General features: G+C 45.5%; 1 protein-coding gene across 4 annotated transcripts in view; it reads left to right on the top strand.

Moving 5' to 3' along the window:
* Positions 1–25,000, top strand: part of LOC147017253 (stromal membrane-associated protein 1-like) — a 76,119-nt gene that overhangs the window by 40,368 nt on the left and 10,751 nt on the right. Inside the window, exons 1-3 of one of the 4 annotated variants that reach the window (XM_085846719.1) lie at positions 3,801–4,628; positions 11,653–11,786; positions 24,319–25,000. The exon at positions 24,319–25,000 is cut by the window's right edge and continues 260 nt beyond it. In XM_085846719.1, the coding sequence (XP_085702845.1) occupies positions 4,511–4,628; positions 11,653–11,786; positions 24,319–24,432 (366 nt within the window). In that variant the 5' untranslated portion in view covers positions 3,801–4,510 and the 3' untranslated portion in view covers positions 24,433–25,000. The other 3 variants (XM_085846721.1, XR_015049412.1, XM_085846720.1) reach the window with 3 other exon arrangements.

The following is a 25,000-nucleotide window of genomic DNA, read 5'->3' as shown; positions in this document are numbered from 1 at the left end:
TATATATATATATATATATATATATATATATATATATATATATATATATGTATGCCCCGGTTAGAAAAGGTGTACCGTATCCCTGTGTGTCGTAAGAGGCGACCAGGGTTGCGTCAGGAAGGGCATCCGGCGTAAAAAACCTATGCCAAATCATTATGCGGACAACAAAACGAATTTCCATACCGGATCGGTCGAGGCCCGGGTTACCAACGACCGCCACCGGTACCGGTGGTCAGCAGGGTACCAGTGGAAATTGTGCTACTGCTGGGCGAACGAGGAGAAGGAGACGGGGAAGGCGAGTCCGGAGGCAGTGGGAGAGGGGGAAGGGTAGAAGTGTGGAGGTGAGAGTTGGAACTCTGAATGTTGGGACGATGACTGGCAAAGGGTGAGAGTTGGCTGATATGATGGAGAGAAGAAAGGTGGACATACTGTGTGTACAAGAGACCAAGTGGATGGGGAGTAAGGCGAGGAGCATTGGAGGTGGTTTCAAACTGTTCTACCATGGTGTGGATGGGAGGAGAAATGGTGTCGGGGTAATCCTGAAGGAAGATTATGTCAAGAGGGTATTGGAGGTGGAGGAGAGTGTCTGACCGAGTGATGAGTGTGAAGTTGGAAATTGAAGGGGTGATGATGAATGTCAGTGCATATGCCCCACATATGGGGTGTGAGATGGAGTATAAAGAAGATTTCTGGAGTGAGTTAGATGAAGTGGTGGAGAGTGTATCCGAGGATGAAAGAGTGGTGATTGGAGCAGATTTCAATGGACATGTTGGGGAAGGGAATAAAGAGGATGAGCAGGTGATGGGGAGGTACGGTCTCAACAAGAGAAATGTGGAAGGGCAAATGGTGGTAGAGTTTGCAAAAATAATGGAAATGGCAGTGGTAAATATGTATTTCAAGAAGAAAGAGGAACACAGGGTGACATACAAGAGTGGAGGAAAGTGCACACAGGTGGATTACATCTTAAGTAGGAGATGCAACCTGAAAGAGATTAGTGACTGTAAGGTTGTGACAGGGGAGAGTGTAGCTCGACAGCATCGATTGGTGGTCTGTAGGATGACTTTAGAGGTGAGGTTGAGGAAGAGAGTGAGGGCTGAACCAAGGACCAGATGGTGGAAGCTGAAGGAGGAAGACTGTTGCGTGAAATTTAGGGAGGAGGTGAGACAGGCGTTGGATGGTGGTAAAGATGGGTGGGATGATTGGGCAACGACAGCAGAAGTTGTGAGGGAGATTGCTAGGAAGGTACTTGGTGTGACATCTGGACAGAGGAAGGAAGATAAGGAGACTTGGTGGTGGATTGAGGAAGTGCAGGAAAGTATAAGGAAGAAGGGGTTGGCGAAAAAGAAGTGGGATAGTCAGAGAGATGAAGAAAGTAGGCAGGAGTACAAGGAGTGGTGTCGAAAGGCAAAAAGAGAGGTGGCAAAGGCCAAGGAAAAGGCATTTGACGAGCTGTATGAGAAGTTGGATACAAAAGAAGGGGAAAAGGATTTATACCGATTGGCAAGACAGAGGGACCGAGCTGGGAAGGATGTGCTGCAGGTGAGGGTGATAAAGGACGCAAACGGGAATGTGCTGACAAGCGAGGAGAGTGTGTTGAGAAGGTGGATGGAGTACTTTGAGGAGCTGATGAATGAAGAAAATGAGAGAGAGAAGGTTGGAAGAGGTGGAGATAGTGAATCTGGAAGTGGGGTGGATCAGTAAGGATGAAGTGAGGACTGCTATGAAGAAGATGAAAAGTGGAAAGGTGGTTGGCCCAGATGGTATACCAGTGGAGGCATGGAAGTGCTTAGGAGAGATGGCAGTGGGGTTGTTAACCAGATTGTTTAATAAAGTCTTGGAAAGTGAGAGGATGCCGGAGGAGTGGAGATTAAGTGTGCTGGTTCCGATTTTCAAGAATAAAGGTGATGTGCAGAGCTGTGGAAATTACAGAGGGATAAAGTTGTTAAGCTACACCATGAAGTTGTGGGAAAGAGTAGTGGAAGCTCGGTTGAGAGGAGAGTTGACGATCGGTGAGCAGCAAAATGGGTTTATGCCAGGAAAGAGCACCAGTGATGCAATGTTTGCTTTGAGAATGTTGATGGAGAAGTATAGGGAAGGCCAGAAGGAGTTACATTGTGTGTTTGTGGATTTAGAGAAAGCTTATGATTGGGTGCCAAGAGAGGAGCTGTGGTATTGTATGAGGAAGTCGGGAGTGGTGGAGAAGCATGTGAGGATCGTGCAGGATATGTATGAGGACAGTGTGACAGCGGTGAGGTGAGCGGTAGGAATGACGGACCGGTTTAAGGTTAAAGTGGGATTGCACCAAGGATCGACTCTGAGCCCTTTCCTGTTTGCAATGGTGATGGACAGGTTGACGGACGAGATCAGACTGGAGTCTCCATGGACTATGATGTTCGCGGATGACATCATGATCTGTAGGGAGAGTAGGGAGCAGGCTGAAGCGAGCCTTGAGAGGTGGAGGTACGCACTGGAGAGAAGGGGAATGATAGTAGGAGCAAGACGGAGTACATGTGCGTAAATGAGAGGGAGGGTGGTGGTATGGTGCGGTTGCAAGGAGTTGAGGTGGGGAAGGTGGATTGGTTTAAATACTTGGGATCAACTGTCCAAAGTAACGGAGTGTGGGAGAGAAGTGAAAAAGAGAGTGCAAGCAGGATGGAGTGGGTGGAGAAGAGTTGTCGGAGTGATTTGTGACAGAAGGGTAGCTGCAAGAGTGAAGGGGAAAGTATATAAGATGGTAGTGAGACCAGCTATGTTGTATGGTTTGGAGGCGGTGGCACTAACAATAAGACATGAAGCGGAGCTGGAGGTGGCAGAGTTAAAGATGCTGCGATTCTCGTTGGGAGTGACGAGGATGGACAGGTTAAGGAATGAGTATATTAGAGGGACAGCGCAGGTAGGACGGTTTGGAGACAAAGTGAGAGAGGTGAGATTGAGATGGTTTGGACATGTGCACAGGAGGGAAACAGAGTATATCGGGAGAAGGATGCTGAAGATGGAGCTGCCAGGCAGGAGGAGAAGAGGAAGGCCAAAGAAGAGGTTCATGGATCTGGTGAGGGCGGACATGCGGGTGGTTGGAGTGTCAATGGAAGATGTGGAGGATAGAGCGAAATGGAGACGGTTGATCCGCTGTGGCGACCCCTAACGGGAGCAAGCTGAAAGAGGAAGAAGAAGATTTATTTATATATTTATATATATATATATATATATATATATATATATATATATATATATATATATATATATATATATATATATATATATATATATATATATATATATACACACGTACACATGAACATGTGCGTGCACGCACGCACACACACACACTTATATGTCTACACTTGAACATTAACACATGCATTTACACGCACACCTAAACACAGACGCACCTACACACATAGCCTGGTGTTGGCTTAGTGGTTGGGGTGGCGGCTTGGGATCCCAGGGTCCTGAGTTTGAGTCCCGTTTTTTCCGCTGAATTAACACCAGGGGGTCGACTCAGCCTGTCATCCTTCTGAGGTTGGTGAAATGAGCACCAATGTACTGGTAATAGGGGCACTGCATCAGCGGCATAGCTGTGCCCCTAACTAATAATGTAACCAGCAGCCCAAAAGGCCACACAAGAAGGGAACCGATACACCTGCATGCACACACAAAACACCTATACACACGAACTATACTCTTTGGCACAAAAACGTCCACCAATCAACATGTCCATATTCTGGTTTGAATGTCGAGGACCCCATGGTCAAACCTTCAAGCAATACAAACAGCCGATTATATTTTTCTTCATTCGTATGCAGCACAAGTCTGCAGGGTAGCATCGTTGCCTGAGGGTGTGGCTGTACCGCTCATGCAGTGCCCTCTGTAGGTTAAGGCAAGAATTTCTAATTTGTTATTGGTGCTGGCGATAGCTCACCTACTCTCAGCGAAGGACACCTTTGTATCTTTAACATCCACCAACTAATACCAGCAGATAGGATTTACCTTTTAACATTAATATCTGAGGTTACAATACACGCACTGATGAATCACCCTGCCCATGAAGCACTGGGATGGCAGCTTATAACTGGGTCAGGATTCGAATCCAGGCTGCACAGCCTCGAGGTGGGGGGTGCATACCTCGAGGCTATTCCCTGTCTGGCCATGAAAGGGTGAATGATATGAGGAATAAATCAAATTCCCTTCCCCACTCCCCCAATCCCAAAAGCAACAAAATCATTATCCGCCTGTCCTCGTGTGATCTTCTCAAGGGCGTGGTAGGACGTTCACCTCCGAACCAGTAATCCAGGAGCACGACCTGACAAATGGGATTAACGGGGGGGGGGGCTGGTGACGGGATCCCCACCCGGACTGTGATGCTGCAAGAGAGGAGTTCCTTCGCCGGTGCAGCACTGCAGTTGTCGCGTTGCAGGGGCAGTCAGGAAGGACGTTGTGCCCGAGGGGGAGGAGAAAATAAACAAATTGACAAAGAGGGAAAACACCGATGAAAGGAGAGTGACAGCCAAGGATGGCGACGCGGGCAGAGCGAGAGAAGTCAAAGAAGAAGCTTGAACAAGCGCACGCCATATTAACACACCTTTTGCGGGAAGACGATAATAAGTACTGCGCTGATTGTGAGGCCAAAGGTACGGAAGGTGCGGGGGCAAGGTGCGTAGTTTGTCGGTGGCTTAATGAGGGGAGGGGATTTGAGAGGGATGTGGTTGGTACCAGAGTATGCTGGGTATGTGCTTTGGTACATGGGGAGTTAATGCTGCGATGTGCTGTGATTAGTAGGGGGTGCTGGATACGGGTGCATGTTGAGCGAGTTTATGGTGAAAGGTGCAGTTGTGTGTAGGGGGTGCTGGATACGGGGTGTGTGTTGAGCGAGTTCATGGTGAAAGGTGCTGTTGTGTGTCGGGGGTGCTGGATACGGGGTACGTGTTGAGCGAGTTTATGGTGCAAGGTGCCGTGATTATTGGGGGTGCTGGATACGGGGTGCGTGTTGAGCAAATTTATGGTGCAAGATGCCGTGATTATTAGAGGGTGCTGGATACGGGGTGCGTGTTGAGCGCGTTTATGGTGCAAGATGCCGTGATTCGTAGGGGGTGCTGGATACGGGGTGCGTGTTGAGTGAGTGAAAGGTGCCGTGATTAGTAGGGGTTGCTGGATACGGGGTGTGTGTTGAGCGCGTTTATGGTGAAAGGTGCTGTTGTGTGTAGGGGGTGCTGGATATGGGGTGCATGTTGAGCGAGTTTATGGTGAAAGGTGCTGTTCTGGATACGGGGTGCGTGGTGAGTGAGTTTCAGGTGAAAGGTGCCGTGATTAGTAGGGGGTGCTGGATACGGGGTGTGTTGAGCGAGTTCATGGTGAAAGGTGCTGTTGTGTGTCGGGGGTGCTGGATATGGGGTGCGTGTTGAGCGAGTTTATGGTGCAAGGTGTGATTAGCAGGGGGTGCTGGATACGGGGTGCGTGGTGAGTGAGTTTCAGGTGAAAGGTGCCGTGATTAGTAGGGGGTGCTGGATACGGGGTGTGTGTTGAGCGAGTTCATGGTGAAAGGTGCTGTTGTGTGTAGGGGTGCTGGATACGGGGTGCGTGTTGAGCGAGTTTATGGTGCAAGGTGCCGTGATTATTAGAGGGTGCTGGATACGGGGTGCGTGTTGAGCGAGTTTATGGTGCAAGGTGCCGTGATTAGTTGGGGGTGCTGGATACGGGGTGCGTGTTGACCGAGTTTATGGTGCAAGATGCCGTGATTCTTAGGGGGTGCTGGATATGGGGTGCGTGTTGAGCGAGTTTCTGGTTCAAGATGTCGTGATTCGTTGGGGGTTCTGGATATAGGTGCATGTTGAGCGAGTTTATGGTGCAAGGTGCCCTCATTAGTAGGGGGTGCTGGATACGGGGTGCGTGTTGAGCGCGTTTATGGTGCAAGATGTCGTGATTTGTAGGGGGTGCTGGATTCGGGGTGCGTGTTGAGCACGTTTATGGTGCAAGATGTCGTGATTTGTAGGGGGTGCTGGATACGGGGTGTGTGTTGAGCGCGTTTATGGTGCAAGGTGCCTTGATTTGTAGGGGGTGCTGGATACGGGGTGCGTGTTGAGCGCGTTTATGGTGCAAGGTGCCGTGATTTGTAGGGGGTGCTGGATATGGGGTGCGTGTTGAGCGCGTTTATGGTGCAAGATGTCGTGATTATTCGGGGGTGCTGGATACGGGGTGCGTGTTGAGCGCGTTTATGGTGCAAGGTGCCGTGATTCGTAGGGGGTGCTGGATACGGGGTGCGTGGTGAGTGAGTTTAAGGTGAAAGGTGCTGTTGTGTGTAAGGGTGCTCGATATGGGGTGCGTGTTGAGTGAGTTTAAGGTGAAAGGTGCCGTGATGACTAGGGGGTGCTGGATACGGGGTGCGTGTTGAGCGCGTTTATGGTGCAAGATGTCGTGATTTGTAGGGGGTGCTGGATTCGGGGTGCGTGTTGAGCACGTTTATGGTGCAAGATGTCGTGATTTGTAGGGGGTGCTGGATACGGGGTGTGTGTTGAGCGCGTTTATGGTGCAAGGTGCCTTGATTTGTAGGGGGTGCTGGATACGGGGTGCGTGTTGAGCGCGTTTATGGTGCAAGGTGCCGTGATTTGTAGGGGGTGCTGGATATGGGGTGCGTGTTGAGCGCGTTTATGGTGCAAGATGTCGTGATTATTCGGGGGTGCTGGATACGGGGTGCGTGTTGAGCGCGTTTATGGTGCAAGGTGCCGTGATTCGTAGGGGGTGCTGGATACGGGGTGCGTGGTGAGTGAGTTTAAGGTGAAAGGTGCTGTTGTGTGTAAGGGTGCTCGATATGGGGTGCGTGTTGAGTGAGTTTAAGGTGAAAGGTGCCGTGATGAGTAGGGGGTGCTGGATACGGGGTGCATGTTGAGCGAGTTTATGGTGCAAGGTGCCCTCATTAGTAGGGGGTGCTGGATACGGGGTGCGTGTTGAGCGAGTTTATGGTGCAAGGTGCCCTCAGTAGGGGGTGCTGGATACGGGGTGCGTGTTGAGCGAGTTTATGGTGCAAGGTGCCGTGATTAGTAGGGGGTGCTGGATACGGGGTGCGTGTTGAGCACGTTTATGGTGCAAGGTGCCGTGATTAGTAGGGGGTGCTGGATACGGGGTGCGTGTTGAGCACGTTTATGGTGCAAGGTGCCGTGATTAGTAGGGGGTGCTGGATTTCGGTGTGTGTTGAGCGAGTTCATGGTGCAAGATGTCGTGATTAGTTGGGGATATTGGATACGGGGTGCGTGCGATGTGAGGTCTTGGTGCAGGTTGTGTGCTTTGGTACACGGGGTCGATATTTTGCGTGGGTATGTATTTGGAAACTGGTTGGGAGGGACCACAATGCAGCATGTCTGGTTATACTGCAGTTGCTGGGAATGCTGTTGATTATATAGACGAAGGCATCTTTGCGTGTTCAATATTAGGAGAATATAAGAGGTGGTGCACCGTCTTGGGTTCGTTTCTGGTACGGGAGGTGAGTTGAGTATCCAATGCTGGTGCACATTGACCATCTGCATGGGATGTGGTGCTGCAGATGATGGAGCAGTTTCTCGTGTTGGTGCAATGTGGTACAGTGCGGAATATATTATGGTACCAATTGGAAAGTGATCTCCACGCACTCGGGTCATGATCTCAGGATCATTCAATGGCCTGGTATGCTTTTACATTGTGCAATGAGACCTTGAGGATGGTGGGGTCTGTAATCAGTGCAGTGGGATACAATTATTGGTACAAAACGGTACTTGTGTCACTTTAACACCTCATTCGTTTGGTCAAAACATCTCTTCTGGATGTGCTTTAACGACCATGACGTACAATACAACTCTCAGACCCACAACATGCACCTCAGCTGCCTTATCCTTTTGTTTTCTTTTTCCGTGTCTGAGGACATGCATCAATGACGTGGTCTTCGCTCCATTGCAGGTAACCGCATAACGCTTTTTTTAGAAACCAGTTTTGCTTTGCTGCAAGAATATTGCAATGTACAGTGGTATTACAATTGTTGCTGTCGTTTGTATAGGTCAGGTGTCTGCATGTCTGACATAGTGGTGCAGAGGTATGCCCTTGCTTTGGAGATGTCCAATATGGGTTCAATTCCCAGCCAGGCTATAAATCCTGTCGGATTGGTGCTTCGCAGACAGGGTGTTCAACCGGCGAGTATGTTGTCCAAAGGCAAAACAAAGACCTTATGTTGCATGAAGGGGGAGCAGTTGGCACATCATATCCACACCACACTAATTCAATCAATCAGTTAATTGACAACATTTCATTGGAGTGGGGGGCCAAGGGAAGTGGAGTGGAGAGGAGAAGAGTGGATCAGGTACAGGGACATCACCAGGTTGTTCTTTATCTATCTATAATCCCAGCTGTGTGTGTGTGTGTGTGTGTGTGTGTGTGTGTGTGTGTGTGTGTGTGTGTGTGTGTGTGTGTGTGTGTGTGTGTGTGTGTGTGTGTGTGTGTGTGTGTGTGTGTGTGTGTGACCGCTGTTTATTGACAACCACTGGTGTGATCTAATTGAAACTTGGCAGATATATTGCTGGGGACCTGAGGATGTGCCTTTTCAAGGTTTGATATTAATCGGACAAGTGCTTCCCAAATTACGGCCATTTATTTACCAACCAATAACAAGACACGTTGCTGCGTGGGCGTGGCCGATGGGGGAAGGGAACCTGAGCCACGTTCCCCATTACGGTTTACAACGTACGGACTTCCGAATAATGATGACTTCATGCTCTAATATTTTCTCGATTTCTTATGCGCATTTATAGATAAACACAATGCCCCAAGTTATGATCGTTTTCATTATTAGACGGTGCATAAATTTCGGTAACATCAGAGTGAGCTGGTATGCTCCGAACCAGGAAGTAAAATTTATTTTTTTTGCACGAACGTTTTTTTTTTTTTTTCTCTTCTCTTCTCTTTGTGTTTTTCCTTACGACGACATTGCGAAAAGGCAAAATACGTTGGCGCTAATTGAATAATTGGCCATTAAAACTAATAATTTATTAAAACGTTGGCAGATCCAGCAGCCTCTGCATTCTTGTCCTGAACAAGGAAACAAAGAAGAAGCGCCGTTACCTTAGCAGCAATGTTGTTAATGAAGAGGTGCTAACGAGATAAAGGTGTGTACAATGTACATGGAGACAATTTTTATTATTATTTTTTTATTTATTGAAGAAAAATTGTTCGAAAATAATTTATCAAAAAAAGTGCACAACTTTTTTTTGTTTCCAATTGTCAAAACGTTGTGGCCTTTGGAAGTGTTGAGGAATTCAGCTCTACTCAACATGCTTGCCAACGAAATACATCTCAATTTGGTGGTGAAAACGATTCACAACGACGAGTTTCCCTACTCATTGCTCTGCAGTCTGCATTCAACCACTTCATTTGTCATCTCATTGACCTCATTTCATCTATCTATAATTCCAGCAATGTGTGTGTGTGGTCTATCTATAATTCCAGAAGTGTGTGTGTGTGTGTGTGTGTGTGTGTGTGTGTGTGTGTGTGTGTGTGTGTGTGTGTGTGTGTCGTTTACGAGAGCGAAGGAACGGCCTGTGTGGTAGTTGTTTCTGGCATGTGGTTTGAAAGTTTTTTCTTTGTTTGTTTTTGTTTGCACGTACGGGCATGCACTAGTATCTATAATACTGATGCACCTCATCACTGTAGTGGTGACCATGGACCCCTGTGCCACACCATAACTTGTAGCAAGGGTCCTGACGAACGGGGGTTGCCTGCCACACATCATTCTTTTACCCATCTATGAAAGTATGTCGATTTTTTTTCTAAATTTGATCATTCTCTCCCATCTCCTACACATTGCTATTCACCTTACCTCCTTGCTTTGTGTCATCTGCATATTGGAAAGCCAACTCTTAACCCCACTGTCCAAATCAATGATGTAATAAAATATGAATAGTAAGAGCGAGAATTGCTTTGCAATACATGTCCCCAACCGATGTGATATTTTCTAAGTCCTAAAAAGGGTAAAACTCTGGGAAAAATTGACGAAACGCCCTGAAACTCGAACTTGTTCTATAACTCATCAGAAAGCCATGTATCAAGTTTCAGTTGAATATGTTGAAGGGTATGGGGGGGGGGGGAGTCTGAAAAACCACAGGTGGGATGGATGGATGGACAGAGATAGCAAACGTTATAGTCCCCTCCGGTGAAACCCTTAAGGGAATAATAACGGGTCTAGTATTGATTCCTGAGGTATCACACGACATACATCCTCCCACTCACAGTCATTCTTTGCTTCCTATCACGAATCCAGTTTTCAATCTACTTAGTTACTCTAACAGGCACCCGACAAGCCCTCACCTTGGTCTCAATATTTTAACTACATCCTTTGCAATTCTCTCACCCATCCATTCTGAAACTGTTTCATACAACTTGATTTAATTCATATGTCTGCTTTTAATTAGTTTGATTGAACGAAATTGTTTTTGCAGATATGATCCCTAATTAATGTCTTCTACATGTTCCCCATAACTGAAGTCAAGCTAACGGGTCTAGTTCCTTAATTCCTCTCGGGAACCTTCCTTAAATAGTGGTTGTATTTGCAACTCTCTGGTATCTGGCGAAACTCCAATGAGCTGTTGGCTAACATCACACTTGTCTGCCTGTTATTATCATGCTTATCTTGTCTTAACATCACAATTATATGTTGTGTTAACATCATACTTGTCTGCGTGTTAATATCATGCTTATCTGCCCTGTTAACATCACAATTATCTGTTGTGTTAACATTCCTCTTAGTCTGTGTTTTGACATGATGCTTATCTGCCTGTTAATATCATGTCTATCTGGTCTGTTACCATCACACTTATCTGCACTGTTAATATCATGCTAAGCTGCCCTGTTATCATGGTGCTGATATGGTGCCCTGTTAGCTGCTTTGTAAACACCATGCTTATCTGCTCTACCACCTCCCTCAATACTCTGATAATATTATCTGCTTTATATTGTCTTTTTCACTTCTTCCAATCCTATCTGTAACAACTCCAACAGACCTTCCTCACCCCTAGAGATGCTCTCATCTCATGGGATGAGACATTAAATTGTGGATCTGTCTGACACAATTGATTACTGTTGGACTTTTACAAAGAGTACAGTCGTGTTGGAATACCAGACGCCCTCACGGCCAAGCACCTAATTTCTACCCTGACGAGCTCGACAGAGTCCAACCCCTAAGTTGGGACTCTGGCACCTCATCACTCACTTTTAGACTAATGATCTATTGGAGACCCTCGTACACAAGTACCAACAAGTGCTTCTAAACCAAAGTTCTCGTATGAGAATATGATTGCATTAGTGGGTGAATGTTTTGTTAATTTTGACTCGGGACCTGATTGGTGTGCTTCCAACGAAATGCCAGGCTGAAATCTCCCCGAGCGCCCACGGATTGCTTTCAGGTGTCCCATTACCACGCATACTGTGAGTAGTGGGTAGAGAATTCCTAAAGTGCAAAACCATGACTGAAATTTTTAATGGATGCAACAACTGAGGACCACTGTTGACAATGGTTTCAAGCAACCACTGATGCAATTGGTTAATGAAGCATGAGATTGCTGTGGACCACAACTCAAAAGATATATGGCATGTTTTTGTTTTGAATTTTGCTGGGTGTTCCTACCCTTGCTTGTGTGTGATCAGCTCCACGATGGGCTGCCTGGAATCTGGGTATATTCATTTGCATTCGCTGTGCGGGCATCCACCGTAACCTGGGCGTACACATATCTCGGGTGAAATCGGTGAACCTGGACCAGTGGACCATTGAGCAGCTCGAGGTAAACATGTGGATATTGTTCTGTATGGCACATGAGATCGAGTACATTCTGGCGTGTGTGTGTGTGTGTGTGTGTGTGTGTGTGTGTGTGTGTGTGTGTGTGTGTGTGTGTGTGTGTGTGTGTGTGTGTGTGTGTGTGTGTGTGTGTGTGTGTGTGTGTGTGTGTGTGTGTGTGTGTGTGTGTGTGTGTGTGTGTGTTAGATTTTACAAATCTATATCAATCGTCATAAATTTTACACCAAACTACTTGATAAACGAGATGATTTTCTGTTCCACATTGTATGAATGCCTTTCTTGGACAGCAACATTCCGAAAAAAAAATATCTTCTATGGTACAATTGCAAATATGATCATTATCAGAACAGTGAGAAAAAATTACATGGCACAGAACTTATAAATAAATTATAAAAGCTCGTCAGATGCTTACAAACACAGGGACATACAGTTAGCAGATTAAAATTAGTGTTCTCTTAGGTCACAAAAAGACATCGAAAGGAATTTATTAGACAATAAAAGTAGTAAAAACATTATTAACTAGAAAGAGCAATCAGATATTGCCAGAGGTGGCATAAGGAGCGAGCATCCTGTACAATTGCACGGGGCCCCGAGATGACAAGGGCCCCCCACACGACCGATCGTGGTTCACAATCTTTCGAGACGGGGCCGCCGGGGGTGTGATCTCACTTTGCTGACAAAACAGATCAACTTGTGAGTGGGGATCAATAAACATCACAAAGGGAATGCTCCATCTCGAGGAAAGAACGCATTGTGACGTCATGAATCGATTAAAAATGTTGTTCCTGATTAACTGGACAGGTCTATTACAAAATTAGGGGGTGAGGTGAGTGGAGAAAGCAAGTGGAATAATGATGTTTAATGTTTACAAATACAACAATAATCACAATAAAATTTGTATAATTCCTCATGTTAATTCATATTGATATTGTTTAGCAAATCCACACCATAATCTATCTATAATTCCAGCAATCTCTGTGTGTCTGTCTGTCTGTGACCACTGTTTCTCGACAACCACTGGTCCGATCTAATTGAAACTTGCCAGGTATATTGCTGGGGCCCTGTGAATGTGCCTTTTCCAGGTTTGATATCAATCGGACAAGTGGTTCCCAAGTTATGGCCATTTATTTACCAAACCAATGACAGGACACGGTGCTATGACATCACAATTGACGTCACAATTAACGTCACAATTCTTCTTCTTCGTTTGATATGCCGTCACAATTGACGCTGGGGACCTGAGTATGTGCCTTTTCAGGGTTTGATACCGTTCTTCTTCATCCGTTTCAGCTGTTTCCCAAGTGTTTTCCAAGTTATGGCCATTTATTTAACAAACCAATGATAGGACACAGCCACGCACGTACGGGCACGCACTAGTTTATGAAATGCGGTGAAATGCACGGACAGTTTGTGCGTCATGATTGCGTGCCATCGGGAAGGCCCCGGCCCAAGTTGGAGCAGTGAGCATCCATGTTGGGTGATCAACACCTGGCACCCCATTCGGTATCAATAGTCTCAACACTTGGAACACCCAGAATTGGTGCACTCGGCGATTGACACACACATTCATGATGAATGGAGGCGGTAAAGGGAACATTACCATTTTAAGGAAACGTTACATGTTTCACCGTTATTCTATAAAAAATAACGGTTACATGTTACACCGTTATTCATCACATAAAAATAATTTTAAACTTCTGTACGATAGCGGCCAGGGGGTATCATGCTATTTTTTTTGTTACTGCCAATTATTGTCTGATTATTATTGTTAACTAGTCGAAACCCCGTCACAGACGGATTCCGTTCATTGAACCACTCACCAGCTCACCCACACTCGAGGGACATGGACTGGACAGGGTGTGCTTGCTCCCGCTTACTCATCCCCCGCCCCTGCCCCATTCCCCCCCCCGCCTTCAATTTGCTTACCCCCGCCAAAAAATGTAATGGCCCCGCCCCCGCCTCTTAACTCCCCGCCCCCCATCTCTTGATTCCCCGCCCCACTTGCCCTCGCCCCCTGTCCACCCCCTCACACTCAAACCCGCCTAATTCACCCCAGCCCCCGCCCACTCATCCCCGCCCCATTTCCCCGTCTCCCACTTTCAATTTGCTTACCCCCGCCCAAAAATTTGCTTACCTTGCCCCCCGCCTCTTCACTCCCTGCCCCTGCCTCTTCATCCCCCGCCCCCGCCTCTTCACTCCCTGCCCCCGCCTCTTCATCCCCCGCCCCGTCTCTTCACTCCTCGCCCCTGTCTCAACGAAAAGTGTTTATTCTGCTTCAGAGTTGAAAGTTGACTATTGCCACTATGTGCGATGCACTCTTACAGGTACGAAGTTTCTTTCAGTCCAGGTCACAGGACCGAGAAAAACGTGACGCGACCGCTAGGAGGAGCACAAAATTGGTCCTTCAGTATTAATATTTAGATATTATTATTTTGCAATATTTTAATGTTAATATTATTACAAATATGCCATAATCATTATTCTGAGATATCCTTGGAACAATGGCACGATAAGGTGGAACGATGCTCAAGCTGCTGTATATACACCTTATCAATGGAGAGAAGACAATAAAACGGGAGTTCCTGTGGATTTTTTTTTGCAATCGAGGCTGAAACAACTTTGTATTTATTATAAACTAGCGCGTGCCTGTACGTGCATGGCCGTACGTGCAAAAAAAAAAACCTTCAAACAACTACACAGGCCGTTCCTTCGCTCTCGTAAAGGGGCTGTCACACCTTGACGATTTAGCCAGCGTATGCCGATTTATGAAAAATTTGTCTGAAACGCTGGCACACGTCGAATACGTTATGGGTACGTTATGTATACGTTAGGTGCACACTGAAAAACACTACCATAGGTCGTATTACACTGGTTTAAAACGTTGTAATTTTTGGTTGTCCAAAAAATTTTGCATGCTTGAAATTTTACGACGTACTCGGCGTTTGGCTCACATGTTCCGCTACGCTGGCCATATATTGTAGACACGTTATGCGATCGTTGACACAGGTTAATTGTATGTTACTCATATGTCGAAACACATTGAGGTAACATTCGCGTACCCGAAACTTATTTCTAACCTATGAGTAACGTTTTGTAAGCACGCTACACGAACGTTGTTCAAACTTCGCAACACGCTACTTGAAAGTTCCTCGTACGTCGAAACGCATCAAAGTAATGTTTAGGGTACCCGTGACTTATTTATAACCTGTGAATAACGTGCTTGGGAATTATTACCCTATCCAAACGCTAGACTATCGTTGGGCATAGGTTGTGGACGACTAAAACATGATAAACAATCATTAATGTAACTTATCTATAAGTTATCAAAGCGTTCTGTGTTCATTACTAGTACATTATGCATTTGTCAAAGTCGTTTTTAATACTTTACAAATTAAAACAAAGAAATATTTCATCGTGGGAATGAGGAAAAAAAAATTAGCCGAAAAGAACATCGAACAATGGTGCAAAGTAGTCTCCTATTCGTGGATGATAAGAGGATCCATCATCACCCACACCTTCCTCATCACGCTCACCTACTACTACTGACATAGACATACTACTACTACCAATGCTACTACTACAACTACTACTCCTATTACTACTGTCACGCACACCAACTACTACTAATAGTATTACTACTACTGATACTATTGGCATTGACATCTACTCAACATGGAGTCTGGAACAATGATGGGTTCCTCTTGTGAAGCCCATTTGTATATACCAATTCCCCTTAACGCTGCCAATACGCCATTACACGGTAGATGTAGGTTAGAAACACGTTCAGTAAGTGCTGTGGTTGTCCGAAAGACGTCAATCTAATTCGTCTACATACGACAATGTGAGTTTTAGATACGTTACAAATAGGTTCATAGCATGTTACTCAAAGGTTAGAAGCACGTTACACTTAGGTTCAAAGCATGCTACACATTGCTTAAACGCACGTTACTCATAGGTTCATAGCACGCTAGTCATTGGTTCAAGGCAAGTTACAAATAGGTTCAATGCACGTTACTCATAGGTTTCAAGCACGTTAAACATAGGTTCAGAGCACGCTACTCATAGGTTAAAAGGACGTTACCCATTGGTTGAAAATTAGGTTGCGGGTATGTTAAATATTACCTTGACGTGTTTCGACTTATGAGTAACCTACAAGTAACGTGTGTCCGTCGTGTGCAAACGATCGCTGACCGTGCCAGGAACATATGACAACGCATGCGCAACGTGTTAGCCATATGCCGAGTACGTCGTAAAATTTTCAGCATGCTTGAAATTTCACGACGTATTACACGTACCACGTAATATGACAGCGTACCTCATTGTTTTCCAGCCTACTCTTAACGTATACACAACTTACCTATACCGTATTTGACGTGCGCCTAGCGTTCTAGACACATTTTTCATAGGCCGGCATACGCTGGCAAAATCGTCAAGGTGTGACTGCGATGTTGACACTTCAAATTCTCAGGCGGTTATGATTTAAATCGGCGTCCGGCAGGTTTTTAACAGGTTACGCCATGAGTTCGCCGGCGATACGTTTAGCGTGCTATGCGTAAGTTAAACTATCGTTGGGCATAGATTGTGAACGCCGACAACAGGCTAAGCATTCGTTGGTAAAAGTTATCAATAACACAACGAAACGTTCTGTGCCCGTTACTAATATGTTATGCATACGACCAACACGTTATGAATACGCCCAAAACTTAAAAAAAAAATTTTTTTAGCGTACGCCAACGTTTTACATACATTTTTATACGTTGCCATTGCTGGCTAAATCGTCATGGTGTGACAGGGCCTTAAACGACGACTGGATTGGGGCATGTGTTTATCTATAAATGCGTATAAGAAATCGAGAAATTATTAGAATACAGTAAGTCATCACTACCCAGAAGTCCGTACGTTGTAACCCATAATGGGGAACGCGGCTGAGGATCTCTTCCCCAACGGCCACGCCTACGCAGCAACGTGTCCTGTCATTGGTTTGGTAAATAAATGGCCATAACTTGGGAACCACTTGTCCGATTAATATCAAACCTTGAAAAGGCACATACGCAGGTCCCCAGCAATATACCTGGCAAGGTTCAATTAGATAAGACCAGTGGTTGTTGAGAAACAGCGGTTACAGACACAGAGATTGCTGGAATTATAGATAGATAGATTAAGCGAGTGTGAAAATAACATGGAGTCCTCTTACTCGTGAGTTGTGATACAATTGATGGTTCTGAAGCATCACTCGTAATACCCTCTCCCACCAGCACCGGGAGTGGCACTACACAGTACACATTTATGAAAATGATTTGCGTTGCCCCACCTTTGCAATTCCTGGTGAGGAGGGCAAATGAAGTCACCGCAACCTTTGCCTTATGACCCGTAGTCCTCTTGGCAAGTTTAATTGGTTGAGATTGCATAAGTAACGAACAAATACATCGACGTCAGACAGACGGATGACAAAATGCGTATTTTTGTGTGTTGACAGGTTGACGGGGGGGGGGGTCATTGGGCCATTATTGCATTTTGCATGGGGCCCCAAAATGACGTACACCATCCCTAGATATTGTAGACCCTCACCAGGACTTGTTTTGTGTAATGTTTGCGTGCATGTGTGTTTGTGTTCATATGTATTTTATAGACGGTCACATTCATACTTTTTCGACATATGCATATTCTCGTAGTACGTACTTTATAGATGCACTCACATTTATAATATGTGTACTTTATAGACGTACTCACCTTCTGAATTGTACATCCTTTTTAGACAGTCTCACATTCTAATAGTATGTAATTTATAGAAGTGCTTGCAGTGTAATAGTGTGTACTTTCTCGACTTACTTGCATTGTAATTGTACATACTTTATAGACATACTCACATTCTAATTGCACATACTTTATAAAGGTACAAAGTTAAAAAAAAGCAACGTGTAAAACTGGCTACCACCAGGTGGCGTTTGTGGCCTACGTTAGCACATTATGTTGTGGACAAACAAAAAAAAGACATCATTCAGAGCACGATACTTGCAAAATCCACCCCCCCTCCCCCTCTCCAAAGGTTGCCATGGATACATCAAATTGTCCATTTCTTTAAGATTAAAATTGACAAACAATCAACACTCAGGTCAATCGGATGAAAATTGATTATTTTCCAGATTGGAATTGATTTTAGAAGTTTGACCTTGAGTTGACCTTTGACCGTTTGACCTCAAATAGTTGGTTTCCTAATTCAGTAACGCAATATACAAATCCTGTTAAACTTTTAAGTCAATCGGATGAAAAATTATTTTAGAAATGTGACCTCAAGATGACCTTTGACCTCAATCAATAGACTTCTCAGTTGGGACTACCTCTACAACTTGGTAAAGTTTCATGATGATCGGTTTGGAATTGTGACCTGTAAGCGATTGAGAGACAGAATAACAAAATCGACTGACCAACATGCTCAAAAAATCTTCGATTTTGCAAGTAATGAACAAGAAAGGTGTTTTTTTTTTTGTTTTTTTTTTTTGTATACCTTGGTCGAGGCTCGTATGAGAGCTAACACACAACTCACAGCAAGGAGGCATGAGACAAGAGGGGCGGGAGTGGAAGGGACAAAACAGTGGGGAACAGACACATTAGGTGAACTGTGGAAGGGAGAGGGATGGGGATGGGACGGGGAACATGGCGAAGAGAAGATGGACATTACAGGGACTTTCAGGAAGGAAAGCAGGAGAATTGAAGGAAGTGGGCTTGGGTGGATTATCGGGGGTAGAAAAGATCGAGGATTTGGATGGGGGAAGATAAGAGGTGGTGGTGAACAGCTGTTTTGAAAGCCTGGAGGGAAGAATGGGAAAGAATAGAATGAGGAAGTTTATTCCAAAGGCGGGAAAAAAGAGGAATGAAAGAGTGAAGATGAGCAGTGATTCGTGATTTTGGTAGTTTTACCAGAAGGGGGTTGTTGGCGGACCTTGAGCGCCCTGTGGAAATGTGGTTGGGACAAATCGCAGAGAGAGCAGGGGGGGCAAGGCTGGAGAGGAGTCGGTAGAAGACAGAAAGACCACCGACCAACCTGCGGTGATTGAGTGAGAGGCCCAAAGACTCAGCTTCATTGCGGGAGATGCCGATGATCTTAAAAGCCCTGGTTTCGACAGCGTGAAGCCGAGAAAGGTGGGAGGCAGGAGCACCAGCCCAGAGGGGAGAGCAGTACTCCATCAGGCTACGGACAAAAGCTTTGTAAGTAGTCAGGAGCTCAAGAGGGCCGAGGAAGGACTTTGCACGACGGAGGATTCCCAGTCGGCGACTGGCTTTTGAGGCAAGGTTGGAAATGTGACTTTCCCAGGAAAGGTCATGGCAGATAGTGAGAAGGAGATAGTGTTAGTGAGGTGTCGTGCAAAGAACAACATGTACTTGCAAAATCCAAGCAAACAATAGTTGCCATGGAAACAGCTATTTGGCAATTTCAAAAATTTGACCTATCAAGTGTTTTATATGATTGATTGTTTTGCATAACAAATTTGGCTGATACGTTTTCTAATTGTGGCCTAATAGGCGTTTTATATGTTTCAGATGACCTTGACCTTTGACTAATGCTGACCACATTTTATTCATATATATTGTTACGGTTGTGGAAATTCACAGAACACCAGTCAGGTTCCCCAGAGGTCAGTTATTTCGGTAAGTGTGTGTTCCAGGTTAGAATTCCCCACCGATGTATAACGGGCTGTGCATCTTTGAGTTTGCCGTTATTTTTTTCTATCTTTATTTGAAAGCAAACACATCGTCACAACAACGACAACCCATGGCCGCGTTTGACGGTGATTTCCAACCCATGGCCGCGTTTGACGGTGATTTCCAACACGGCCGCGTTTGACAGTGATATCCAACACGGCCGCGTTTGACGGTGATTTCCAACACGGCCGCGTTTGACGGAAAGAACAGATCAAAAAGGCCTTACCCTCTGAAGAAGCTGGCCAATCGGAAGTGAAAGGGGCGGATCCAGCCTGGGTGAAGGTTCAAAGGTGAAAAGGGGGGGGCGCTGATTTCGGGTGGGGAAGCCCACAGCGGCCCCTTCCCTTGGGGCTATAAAGGGCCGCGTTCGCTCGCCGGCAAGTCTCGGGAGTTCGTGGTGTTTGGCTGGGTTGGAGACTGGCTTGAGTTGAGCGGTGGTGGAGTTGGTTGGTGGCGGAGTTGGTGTGGGGAGCTCGGAGTCGGTGGGAGTTGGGAGTGGAGAGACGCCCGTTGAGAGCTGGAGAGTTCGGAGGTGGGAGCTGAGTTCGGAGTTCGGAGTGTTGGAATGCGGGCAGTTGGTTCGCTGGAAGGTTCGCCGGCGCAACCAGGGAGCCGGGGTCGAGACCCGTTCAATCCTCCAATGCGTCATCGGCTAAGCCAGGCCGCAGTAAAAGCCGGACGACCATGGGAGCCAGTCGGGGCTCGGGGGTCCGGACAAAGACACCGAGGGTCTCCGAACAAGGACCCGAGTCACCACGAGGGTGGCCAGGGAGCCCGCCCGGTCTCTCAGGGCCTGTTCCGGTCATCCCGGCCCTGAGTACATTATAGGCTCACGAGCCTGTTCTTTCTTTCTTGGGTTTTGCATGAAAGTCTGTGGCGCCTTGTCCTTAAGTAGTGAATTGTGTAAGTGCATGTACATAATAAATAGGCATCGGCTGTAGGCTTTTTGCTCATGTCCTGTCCCCATCTCCCCCCCCCCCCATTGAGCTGCATACGGAATGAGCTGCTTAAGCGGCTCATTTTCGTGCAGGCCCCGTCGAGGTATAAACTCCCAGTATCTCTGTCTGCGTGAATAATTCGGCGATCGATCCTGCAGCGCGTGGACAGAGGGATTGGCTGGTTTATGGTGTGTTTAAAACACCCGTAGCTGGGTTTCGGCGTTGATCTGGAAGCTACGACTAGATTGCGCATTCGGTGGGCGCGCACGGCCGCAATTGGGCTAAGGCGGTCGTCTGCACGCCAAACGGGCGGTAATCTACAACAATACACATAAGCTGCATAAGTTTCAATTCGATATTTGAAACCTTATTGAGGTATTGTAATAATAAATTCATAAAAAAGTTCCATTTGATTATAATGGGGTGAAATTGTTGTTATGGAAACCATTTATATTTTAATATGGCTAAATCGATCATTCTCATTTTGGTGAACCAATTCTGCAATACAATATGCAAATCCTGTTCAAATTTCAACATTAAAGGATGAAAATTAATTTTTTGTGACCTTGAGCTTTGACCTTTTGACCTCAAATAGGCTTCATTGACCTAATATACAATCCCTGTTCAAATTTCAAGTCAATCGGATGAAAATTGATGATAGGTGGAGTTTGTGCATTACTTGATGAAAGAAGTTTAGTCTGTAAATTGCAATAAGACTCTGTAGATATTTGGTGGTACGTGTCTCAGGAGTGGAAAGCGTGTAAATGTCTAAATTGTCTAAGTAGTCCAAAAGATCTGCAGAGGGTCTATAAGGCTCTTAAGGGGCCTCAAGGTCGAAGAGATCAAATGGTCTAAACTCTAAAGGGTATTTTCTAATCGTTAGGTCAAAGGGGTCTAAAACGTCTTAGGGATCTGAAGGGTCAAGGGAGTCCAAGGGGTCTAAAGGGTGTCAGGGGTCTAAAGGGTATGTTCCAATTGTAATTAGGGGTCTCTGGCAAAGGAGTCCAATGGGGTTTAAAAGGTCAAAAAGTCTAAAAGGTCAAGGGGTCACAATGTCTACAGGGTCTAAAGGAGTCTTCAAGGTATAATAGGTCTTAGCCATCTAAATGTCAAAAAGTATATTCCAATGGTATGTAATTAATAGACATAATTAATAGATGCAGTCATTCTCCAATAATATGTAATTAAGATGTGGTGACGTGGGTCGACTGAGGCTTCACACTTGCGAGGTATCTGTGCTAAGCACGGGTGGGAGCCTGAAATCTGTTTTGAGAAATTTTATGAAAACTCCCAACCACTTTAGGACATGCACAACAGGGCCGGATTAAGTTACCCTTGGGCCATGGGCACTGCATCTGTAAAGCCCCCCCAATCCATCCATTTGGACCATACTCTGTGCAGAGCGTCAGTGCTGCCAAAGCAGTCTCTTGGGCCTTTGGGAACAATCCTGGACGGGTCGCCACTCCGAAGCATGATACTCGAATGTCTCAATTATCCAAGCAAGCTGGTACTCGATTTGCCGATCTCGGATGGATGACAGGCTGAGTCAACCACACCTGGTATTAATTCAACGGAGAGCGGGATTTGAATTCAGGACCCTCGGATTCCAGGCCCATCACCCGAAACATTAAGCTAACACCAGGCATAACATTGAATGAACCTACCTTTATAGCCTGGTGTTGGCTTAGCGGTGAAGGTGGTGGCTTGGGATCCTAGGGTCCTGAGTTTGAGCCCCGTTGGCCACTGAATTAACACCAGGTTGTTGACTCAGCCTGTCATCCTTCCGAGGTTGGCGAAATGAGCACCAGTGTACTGGTAATAGGGGCACTGTATCAGCGGCATAGCTGCGCCCCTAACCAATGATGCAACCAGAAGCCAAAAAGGCAGGACACGATGGGAACCTACCTTTATTTCCAAAATAACCGATTGGACAAGGTCAAGTCTCTCAAATGTCTGGTCATGTAGTCATGACGTATGCGGTACATGACATATCCAAGTTTAATAATCGAGGTTATGCTGAAAGAAAGGCGAGGTGTTGGATTATTTATTTATTTCTCTCTTGTGGTCACGGCTTGTGGAAAAGCGAAATGACAAAGGGATGCAGGCTAAAAGACTGAAGGTGTGTGTGGGTGAACAAGCAGACAAATACATGTGCATATGCACTACAGTACGTGATGGGGAGTTGTGTGCACGAAGGAAGGGTTTGGGGGTCAGTAAGTGTAGAAACCTCTGGAGTGGGTCTTTGCATGTAGGTCATAAAGCCGATGCTGGCATTGATGATGAAAGGGAAAAGAGTAACTGCTGACCTAGTGAGGTGGCCTGCAGAAGAGATATTGAATCTATAAAGGACTCTATTCCACAAGGACTTGCAGACAGGATGACACAAATGGAACAAACATTGATGTTCACAGCACGTAGATCTAAACAACTAAGGAGTGAACCAGGGCGGATGGAAAGCCATACGCCCCCTTCCCCCTTTTTATTGAGAAAAATAAATAAATCCCAGTTTCAAATAAAACCCAAATTTATTGAAATGCTTATGACATCAGGTGGTGGTGCATCGTTTCTGTGATAAATCCTGTCAAAAGTTGTTTCCTTTTGGGAGCCACTCATCCATTCATAGTTTAAAAAACTGTTTCTCTGGGATTACATGACAGCAAACTAGGAAATAATTACACAATAATAACAATACATGATGAAATCTCAAGTTCTAAATATTAAAATAAACAAATCCTTGTTTATTGCCAAAATATGCACATGAGAGCTGGATGACGTAAACGTTTGTAAAAGAGATTGTAAAAGTAAAAGCAATAGCTATAAAAGTAAATGGTTGTAAAAACGAGGTTTATTTGCCAACACTGGGCCAACGTTTGCAATTGCTTGTAAAAGCCATGACGTCGACAGCCGACGTTGGTCCAAAATCAGTGTGTTGGTTTGGTTATCACACATTTAGCACTTTCCCATATTACAACAGCTGCTGCTCACCATGAATGTGCTCTGAACCCCCACTAGACGTGTCATGGTGCACTACCAGTGAATCACTGAGAGCTGGAGACCAGACTGAGTTGTGAGGGAATCGGTGAAAACTGTCAGGGGGTGGTGGGGGAGGGATGAGGGATGAGGGAACTAGCAAGATTGGAGAAGATGTGAGAAGTGGGAGAGTGATCCACTTCTTGCGAGAAATGGATCTTCAGTCCTTCACCACCTTCGCGGTGTTAATCCACAATAATAAATGTCACTGTGCATCCATCCGTCAGTCTGTCCGTCTCCTCCATAACTCCAAAGACATGAAACGTAGCGGCCCCAAACTTTGCATGCATACCAAGGGAACTCAAAAGTAGTGTATGAATGAAAATTGGTTGTTTGAGAGAATTTAAAGACCCCTTTTGAGGATAATTTATGGGGTGTTTATCATGAAAAATCAAAATAAGCCTCACGAAGATGGTGGTGTGCCATCTTGGTCAGCTCTCTGTCAGCTCGCAAGACTCTGAAAACACCATTTTTTTCACCTGCGCAACATTCCTTGACTTGGAACAGGACACAACGATTTCTTAACGATAATGTTTTTTTTTCAGTTTCCTCATTTATATTATCGAATGATACCTACTAATCGCTGGATACATAGCAATGCTTTTAAACACCTGGAGACTCCAGCGTTCGTAGCTTTATTTCATTTCCGCACATGCAATAACCTCTATAATATCTTCATCTCAACAGAATTTCAAAACTTAAACTTCTTTATTGACTTCAGTAGAAGTTTCGACTGCTAAAAAATGTGTTCATTTGTCCAAATCGGACATTGCTTTGATGTCTTCGGGTGCATGGTGTTTATATGACTGATTGGTGATCGGTCTCTCTCTCTCTCTCTATCGAGTGCAGCCTGTGGTTGCTGGTTGCATCATTGGTTGGGACACGGCTATGTCGCTGATGCAGTGTTCCCCTTACCAGTACACTGGTGCTCATTTTGTCAACTTCGGAAGGATGACAGGCTGAATCAACCTCCTGGTGTATTTTAATTCAGCGGCCAACAGGGCTTGAACTCAGGACCATAAGACCCCAAGCAACCACCCTAACCACGAAGCCAACACCAGGCTTGTTGATCAGTAATCACTTGCAAAGCCAACCATTCAACCATTTTGTTGGAGTCCTTGCTTTTGAGTGCTCAAGCCACTTGCTGAACACTCGACAATATTCGCACTGTCACTGAATATATAGATCAACTTGAACAAGGTTCAGGGCCTACTCACATGTGTTTGGCTCTGCGTTGTCATGTGGTACATCAGGTGGTGGCTGGCTCGCTGAGAATGTGCAATTTTTTACTTTATACCACGTTTCCCCTTTTGTGCGATCTCTCATCATACAACCCGTCACTTCAGCAAAGATAGATACATATAAAAAATAAACGTTTCGTTTCAAAAGTTTCTTCAACCATTTCGGTGGAGTGCTTGCTTCACCAAAGCCACTTGAAGAGTGCTCTTCAAGCTTTGATGGCGATACCTTCAGCTTTGGCGGCGGTTCTCCATGCCGACATTTGCGGAGTAAAATAGGCAAAATAAGTTGG

This window comes from Eptatretus burgeri, chromosome 11, assembly GCF_056783735.1.
Source record: "Eptatretus burgeri isolate ZD-2024b chromosome 11, Ebu_testis_v1, whole genome shotgun sequence".
Lineage (NCBI taxonomy): Eukaryota > Metazoa > Chordata > Myxini > Myxiniformes > Myxinidae > Eptatretus > Eptatretus burgeri.
The sequence above is the reverse complement of the archived record's forward strand: the minus strand, read 5'-3'. Positions and strand labels throughout refer to the sequence as shown.